Below are 8,667 nucleotides of genomic sequence, written 5' to 3'. Positions count from 1 at the left end.
AGCGAGTTCTCTGACTTAAACCAGACATGCAATTGCTTATTCCTGGTTTGTCCAGCAGAGGATCGTAGGTTTTCTTTCATTCTAAGCCATAGAGCCACTCCTGCTGAGCATCCAACATGCAAACTACCTGCTCTACACGCTGGCCAAGATCTCAGCTTAAGACATGGAGAAAAACAATTTGCTTTTGAATTCATCATCATAAAAAGAGCAAACAAACAAATTAAAAAACCTACTGAAGCATTAGAGATGAAGTGTTATAGGAGTGGTTAGTGGGCAGTGAGGAAAAGCAAGACCTCTTTGTGCAAATACGCACCGTTCCACCACAAACACTCCAGAGGTTTACAGAGTGGCTGTAATTACACAGAACAGGACGTTTCAGCTTCCACTTTCTGAACTTCACAGAAGGGAACGCTGGCAGCAGAGTAAACACTCGTTTTTACAGCTACCTGGACTGCTCTACACGAGCCTTTACAATGGTCAGCAGGCCTTGAAATGACTGTAGATATGCACAAATCAATCAGAAAACTTCCCCTTGATCAGCTCTGAGAGGCGATTGATTGGTCAACATAAAAAAAAATTAAAAAAAACTAACAGCAGATATTTTGGGGCAAAAATCAATGTTTTAGAACATATTTGAAAAAATATTACCACTATAATGGCTTTTTCAGGAACTTTTTAAAGAAATAGTTTGACATGTTGTAGTTACTCCTTTAGAGCAAAAAGAAAAAAAAACATAACAGGTCAAAATGAAACTGTGAGGTTCAAATTTCAAAGAAACAAAAGCACCAAAAAGCTAATTAAAGTCGGTATTTGCCAGCAAATTTTGGATCCGTTCATTTACTCTTAAAATGCAGAAAAGATCAATTAAAAATAGGGCATTCTTAAGGGAATAAGAACAGCTGGGAGGCATCAAATTATAAAATTTAAATGCAATTCTCACTGCATTAAGTCTCACTGCATATATACAACATTCTTCTCCATCCATCCTAGCAGCCAGGGAGGCTGCCGTCTCTCTCCATCAACCAGTGGGTCAGAAAACTAGAGTAAGTGAAGAAAATCTTGGTATGCTTTGAGAACAAGTAAACTAACCAAAGAAAGATCCAAAGTCAGACTGATGCCAGAACTGATTCGAACTTAGGGCTGATGCTGCAAGGCAAAAGTCCTAAAAACTCTAAATGACTAAATAATGCACAATAAATAGGCTACACTCATTTCATATCAGTATACTTCAGATTAATGTTGATTTCACTCCCCACTATCATTTCCGTCAGCAGTTTCTGTTTCACTTAAGTAACCAGACTTGACAGCTATGAGACTCCTAAAAGAAAGTATTGACACAAAGCAGCACATACTCACACATATATTCATGTACTTTTGTATTTGTACATTTTCTATATTGTGGTTTAATGTGTTTCAATGCTCAGTCAATAAGTTTATATTGCATAGCAATTGAAAGACCATCAGCCAGAGCCAAAAGTCTTGAGCTAATCTAATTCTGATTTTTCATACATTATTGTGCTTTTTTTTTTAAGATATCTTGATCAGTTTTCGTTCGACTTACTTTTAAGTCAAATTTCGGCAGGCAATTTTATTAAAAGTATTTTTCTTTAATCAAAGCGCTCTCAACCGAATCCTCTTTATTCTCAGTGACGTTTCCAGAAACAATCATTTAATCAGATCCAGACTCTGATTCGGATGGAGGCAGAGGAAGACGCAGCACTTTGGGAATGCAGCCGAAACTGTTGTGAAACTCTGCGGCGGGCAGGTAGAAACTTGCACATGTGGCAGAACCAGTAAGGCGAGGAGGGGAAGAAATGAAAGGAAGAGAAGAGGGGAGAGAAGGAGAGCTGGGCCTGCAGCTGTCTGTCAGTCACCGTTCACCAAGAACTGCAAGCTGGGCTTCACAAAGACCCACCGACATCAACACCGAGCAAATGCCCAATTCTACAATACCGGGATTAAACCCGTACAAAGACGTTCTCAAATACAAAAACAAAAGTTGTAAAAATCTTTTGAATATCATTTTGTCCAGTTTGGACTTTATAAGAGCTAAAAAAAAACAAACGAAAAAGCATGAAGACACCTGCTGGATTTTAAAGCGCTGAGACACCTGCGCCATTAATGAGTCGTTAAGATAACGAGCCTTTAATCTGCAGCGATAGAAAACACCTGTGTTTTTAGAGCTCGAATCTCCTTCCAAAACTTGAACTTTTTTTTCTTTAAACAACAACAACAAAAAAAGCGCGTAAAACACAAGTTAGAATAACAAACCTGTTTCTTTCCGCTATTTTTTTCTTCGTATAAACAAAACCCCAAGTTCCCGTTAGAAGTCTTCTTCGCGGTGTCGTTTTCTCCCTTTGGCTGTTGGGTTTCTTGTAAAAGTTTGCCTCAAATCTACCTGCGCTCAGGTGAGCCCGGGGCGTGGCCTGATCGGACGCTGAGTTTCACGACGTCATGACGTGGCTTCCTGGCCGTAAAAAAGACGGGTTTACGATCACAGATCCTACACTTATTGTAAGGCATGACCTTTGACTGCCATCACGTTAATAAAACATAATTATGCTTCTGTTTCTGTATTAAATAAGATAACAGATTATCTAATGGTCTGAATGCTGTGAAGTTCACTTATATTATTATTATTATTATTATTATTATTATTATTATTGTTTTAGCAATACAGTACTTCAGTTTTTTATGAAACAAACAAAAATCTGTGTGTACCTGTGTGTTACCTCACAAGATTGGTCACACTCCTGAACATTTTCTCATTTATTATGAAACCATTATTGTATTGGGAGTTTCAGTCATGTGAAGCTGGACATTCCAGTCAAATGGATGGAAATATGTTTTGTAACTAAAAAGAAACCAAAACAAACAAACAAACAAACAAAATAAACACCTGAAACATTTGGCCAGTGCTTGAACGAATCATTTTGGTTTTTGTCCTTGTATATTTTCCAGAACGTTCTTCCAGATTTGTTCGATATTTAGCTCCACTAATCGACTAGATTCCCAACTATTCCTGCTATGAAACACATCCTCACAGCATGATGTTGCCACCACCATGTTCCACCATGGAGATGTTGTATTCATGATGATGGCGCCGTTATGACGCATTGGTTTGCATTATTCCTCAAAATTCATTGTTGTTCTGCTTTGACCACATCAACTTATTTAACATTTGCCTTTAGCTAGCCGTTTGACAGGACCTGTGTTTCCTTTCAACGACTTTCTTTCTGTCACTTGTCAATATGCGTCACATTTTCTCCCGCCTGTAGCTGATTTCTTCTTTTCCATCAGGTTAGACAGGTCTCTATTTGCAGTTGTGCTTTACTCTTTCATTTTTTACTTCCTCCTCAATTGTGGATTGAACAGAGATATTCAAAACTCTCTGAGAAACTCCTGAGACCTTCACAGCTTCATTTTCCTGCTGATTAAATTACAAATCTGGAGTTGAAGTCAGCTTTAATGCAGTTGCATCATTCATCCAGGAGAGGGCGATCAGGGGACGTTTTTATTTTTTTTGACTGCTCAGTGTAACTTCTTCTTCATGACATTTTAAAATATGAACGCAAAATAATATTGCAAAGCGTAAAACTCAAATAAACAAACACGACTCCGCTTCAGCAATCTTCAAGTTTTTATTTGTTTACAAAGTTAAGATTGCAGTTTCATATAGTCCTTCCTTTAATGGGTAGAAAACCTTTTCTTAAAGAATTAGTCGAAAGGCACAAATTTTACAATATATACATTTAGATCTAAATTATAAATATATAGAAAACAAAAGCAAAACCCAGAATAAAAGTGCTGAACACAGTTTTTGTCTTTTTCTTTTTTTTTTTTTTTACAGAAAAAATAGGCTTTGTTTAAAAATACATACAATCAGTAGCATGTTTTTGTGTCATTTTTTTTTGTTAGCAATAAATTATTTCAGAGTGATAACATTTATATAATAATATGCAAATTGTGAAGGAACGAGAAACATGGTTACAGTATACAGAGAGCAATTGTAAAGAACAGGGACGACGACAAGCTTGCACTGCTCAATCATAGCCAACGCAAACAGTAACCGGATTATGCCATTCTTAGTGCAAAATGATATATGATTAAAGGCCTACCTAAGCAAATAAAATAATAAAATTGCTGTAAATATATATTTATATATCTATAAATCCCTCAAACATGTAAAGCTTTAACTTTTGTGACAAACAAAAACAAACAAAAAAAAAAAAACCCACAAAGAAAGCTTTTGCAGACTGACGTCTTGGAATGTGCCTGAAGAGAAATATATGAGAAAGAGAAACAGTTGCTTTGAATGAGTCTGTGAGACGGGGTGGGAGAGGCTTGGATCTGTTATTTCTGTGTTAAAATATCCCAGGTGTAAATGAAGCTAAAATAAAAAAAAAGAATAAAAATAAAATTGTCCGCAGAAAAGGTACAATTTCTTAAACGAAAGAGGCTTTGATCTTTGCCCTAAGATGGCATAAACATTTAAAATCACTAGCATTTTCACAAGGACAAATAAACTAATCACATTAAATCTCCAACATAAATACAGCAAGAGTCACAGCACAGTTAAGAAACAAACAAACAAACAAAAAAACAAACCCAAGAAGCATTAGTTTCATCACTGTTACAAGGGAAACAAAACAAACCCGATATAATTGTGTGAACGCCCTGACACGGTGGGTTTCTTCCTGAGATTGATAAAAGGTCTCGCATGTTGGAGCCAGTATCTTTAGCGGTGTCTGTCTGTGTGGGACACTTTGGTATTTCTGGGACGAACGGGTCGAGAGGACAGCGGGAGCTAAAAATGAACCCAGACACTGTACAGCAGTACAGAACAGTGCAATCTTATTTGGTGGCAGGTTATAATAAAATTTGTTTTTCTCTTTAAGCAATCTTCAACACAAAGTAACTTCCCTGACCAAAATATACCACGGACTATTTATCATAAGAAGATAACATATCTAAAATCTAAATATCCCTTAAATATAAATAACAATAGGTTTCAGGATAGCAATAAGTAAAAACACCAAGAACTCGTCATGCTCACTGAGTCAAAGTGTACTTTACAAAAAACAGAACGTGACGGAAATAAAGACTCAAACGACGACTACGACGACAGCCGCAAAGCCTTGCCTGCTCGAGCGTAAACTTTTCGGCATGTTTTTTTTTTTTGTTTGTTTGTTTTGTTTCATTTCAAAACTATTGTATTGGTTATTGCTTTGTCGACAAGTTGAACTTCTGGCAATTTGTCACGAACCAGCTACAGTGCATTGTTTTCACACACGACTATCACCAGACCGTCAGAGGCTTCAGGAGACGTCACACACGCTGAGAGGCTGAAAAAAGGACAGCATAGTAGCTGCTCGAGCTTTCTGTTTTCCTATGTAGAAGATGATGGATAAAAATGGGGAAAAAAAAGAAGAAAAAAACAACAAAAAACAAAAAAGAAAACAAAACAAAACGCGACTTTCTGTGTTGTTTTTTTTTTTTCATGGGTTTTAGAGACTGAAACGAGGCATGAGCTGGTCACGGTTATCAAGGTTGACCGTTTAAAGTTGCTTCACATGAGAACCGCTGCTCACTACTGGTCAGCTGGCTGAAAGGTAGCTGATAAACACATAAATGTAATAGATAGAATTATTTTATACTTTAATAATAAGAAATATCTGAATATATTTTAGCACAAATCATTTCTTCATTGAAAATGTCATTGTCATTTTTACACCAGGATCTCATACCAGCCCATGCCTACAGAGGGGAAACAAATTCAAGAGGACAAAATAGTTTTTAAAACACACATTTTAAAAACACTCAAAGAGCTCCTATTTAAAACAGAATCTGCATCGGACAAGTGCTAAAACGAAACGAAACAAAACAAAACAAAACAAATCAAGACAAGACGGAGATTTTGGAACAGGAAGGCGGCTGACGGAGACGAAGAAATGAGGAGGAGGACAGAGAAGAAAGAGACGCAATCTGGTCCGGCGGTCCTGGTGCGAGAACGTGACGGGGCTTCTCTGAGCGTAGTGTTTTCCGTTTCAGAGACCTGGCAATCTGCGAGCGTCTGACCAGGTGTAGGCCAAGCTGTCGCGTGTGAGTCTGTCCGCTCGCTTCACCTCTCAACGCCCTGAAAACCTTCCCTGACTTGTTTTCCCAACCAAAGAGCAGCAGAGCAGACAACTTTACACCGGCAAAGACCGACCAAGTGGCGGCTGACTCACTCACTCATTCATGGGGTCAAAGTTAAATACAAATACACGTGTATTAAATTAAGAATAAAACCACCGCTCAAGAGTACAAATCTATACATTAGGCTACATGGAGTATTAAAGACTGCATTTATAGGTTTTTCTCTGAAGGCACTGTTTGTCGCAACAGCAGGCTGATCTTCCTCCCCTTCTTCTTCCTCGCGCTAGTGTTCATAGGAGCAGGGGGAGAACCAGGAGGGACGATGTGGAGGAAATTAACAGAAAAAGGAGGCATTTCGTGGCTAACCAGCTAAAAGATTTCGTGTTTTCTCTTTCACTCTCTCTGTTGTTTCGTTTTGCTTCACTCAAACTCAGCATACTGCTTTTTTTGTTTTGTTTTTTTGTTGTTGGTTTTTTTTTTTTTCAGAAAAGTAACAGAAAAAGCAAAAAGTCGTAAATGGTGCGAGGCGTTTTCAGAGCTTCCAGCAACTTCACTCGTTACGAATCAGCAGCGGGATTTGTTGTTGTTTTGTTTTTGTTTTCCTTAAAGATTTCCATGCCTCGGTGAATAAGTTTTGTGTTTCTTGACAGCTCCCGTTTTTTTGTTGTTGTTTTTTTTTTGTTTCCACTAAAAGGTGGTTAGTTTTTCTCTTCCTGTTTTGTTTTTTATTTTGTTTTTGACTTTTAAAACAGCTGCCTTTTACTGTGTAGGGCACACTTTGGTGCAGAAATCTGTTATCGACTGAGTCTGCCATCACCTCAGGGTGGGGCGGGGGCGGGAGGGAGTCCAGCACAGGACAGGCAGTGACGTGACTATAGGCCCTGAGGGGGTCAGGGGTCAGAGGGTCAGGGTGAGAGGAAGGAGGGTAGAACAGGTTCTAGACAGCAGCAAATAAGATGCGATCTGCTTTAAAAAAAAACAAAACACAAAAACCTAAACACCAAAAAAAAACAAAAAAAAACAACAGGACAGATTCCAGACAGTTTGTAACGATTTGAGCTCTCAGTCTTGCTGACGGTACTGGATGACGGACTTGCGGTCGGGTCCGGCTTGCAGCATGCTGTTCAGGGCCTCGCGGACGTCCAGCGCGCCCGCGCCGCACTGGCCGTTGGGCAAAGGGTCCGAGAGCGGCAGCAGCGAGTTCGCCGGAAAGCAGGAGGAGTGCGCCGCATTGGAGTACAGCGAGGATGAGGACGAGGAGGAGGATGACGAGGATGAGGAGGACGGATTAGGGTAGTGGGACAGGGCGGAAGACGACGAGACGGCTTTCTGCGCGGGCGGGGGCGGCTGCAGGCCGGCGCAAAGTAGCTCTAGTATGTCCTGGTGGTTGTTGACCAACAAGTCGCGGCTTTGCTCCTGCGTCTGCTGCTCCTGCTGCTGCAGCTCCGGCGCGCGCTGCAGGTCGAACTGGCTGGACGGCGTCGCCGCCGTCTCCGACGTGTGCTGCAGGATGTGCTGCAGGTCGAGCTGGGGCAGCTGCGGCTGCTGCGGGCCGGTCAACATGTCCGGCGCCGTTGGGCCCAAGAGAACGTCCAGATTGAAGTCATCCACGAACGCGGCCGGGTTGGCCGCTGTGCTGTCCGGAGACGAAGAATCCGGGCTCACGGTCAGGTCCAAGATTTCGTCCAGAGGGTTCCTGGAAGGTAGGAGGGGAGCCGGCGAGAACTGGGTGAGCTGGAGCGGCGGGTTCTTGGAATGAGGGAAAGGCATGAAAGGCGACGAGCTGTAGAACGGGGGGAATCTGTGGCTGGGCTGGCAGACCTGGCCGTTGGTGGTGGAGGAGGAAGAGGACAACGAAGTGGAGGAGGAGGAGGAGGAGGAGGAGGAGTTGGGCCAGCCGTTGAGAGGGAACAGCGACAGGGAGGATGGCTGGGAGAAGCTGCCGGGCTGAGTCCTCTGCAGAGCGTTCAGGTTCTGTTTGGGGAACTGGTTGGACACCAGGGTATGGGCGAGCGACTGGGTTTGGAGGTGCTTCTGGCTGTACAGGTTCTCCAGAAGGTGCTTGTTCTCCTGCTCCATTTTGCGCACGCGCTCCTGCTGCTCCTTCTCTTTCCGCCTCCGCTTCACCTCCTCGTCCATCTGCAGCAGCTCCTCGCGCACGCGGGCCACGCAGTTTTCTGGGATCTTGATGCCTGTGTGCAGCCACCGTGGAGAGAGAGAGAAACGAATGAGTCCCGAGAGACCGACCAAACGCTTCTTAAACACATCAAACAATTCTCTGTTCAGCAGCCCCCTTAATTAAAATGTCACGTTACCTTGGAAACGTATTAATTTAATTGCAACTTTTCCAAATTTTGTCATACATGCCGTTGGGATTCTTTGTGATAAAATTACAAAAAGTAGTCATAATAGCAAATTAATTATTGTGATAAAGTAACATAGTGATAATGGTGCAAGTTTGCTCTCTCAAATTTTATGCAGAAGGGGAAAATATTTTAGATATCCAAAAACAATTAATAAAATGGAAAT

The 8,667-nt window shown here is 41.2% G+C and overlaps 1 protein-coding gene across 5 annotated transcripts in view; it reads right to left on the bottom strand.

Moving 5' to 3' along the window:
* Positions 1 to 3,622: 3,622 nt before the first annotated feature.
* Positions 3,623 to 8,667, bottom strand: part of sbno2b (strawberry notch homolog 2b) — a 68,536-nt gene continuing 63,491 nt past the window's right edge. For 3 of the 5 annotated variants that reach the window (XM_007576729.2, XM_016663344.1, XM_007576730.2), the window contains one exon: positions 3,623 to 8,330. In XM_007576729.2, the coding sequence (XP_007576791.1) occupies positions 7,201 to 8,330 (1,130 nt within the window). In that variant the 3' untranslated portion in view covers positions 3,623 to 7,200. The remainder of the gene's footprint in view (positions 8,331 to 8,667) is intronic. The other 2 variants (XM_007576728.2, XM_007576727.2) reach the window with 1 other exon arrangement.

This window comes from Poecilia formosa, unplaced genomic scaffold (genome assembly GCF_000485575.1).
Source record: "Poecilia formosa unplaced genomic scaffold, Poecilia_formosa-5.1.2 Scaffold415, whole genome shotgun sequence".
In the NCBI taxonomy this organism is placed as follows: domain Eukaryota; kingdom Metazoa; phylum Chordata; class Actinopteri; order Cyprinodontiformes; family Poeciliidae; genus Poecilia; species Poecilia formosa.
The sequence above is the reverse complement of the archived record's forward strand: the minus strand, read 5'-3'. Positions and strand labels throughout refer to the sequence as shown.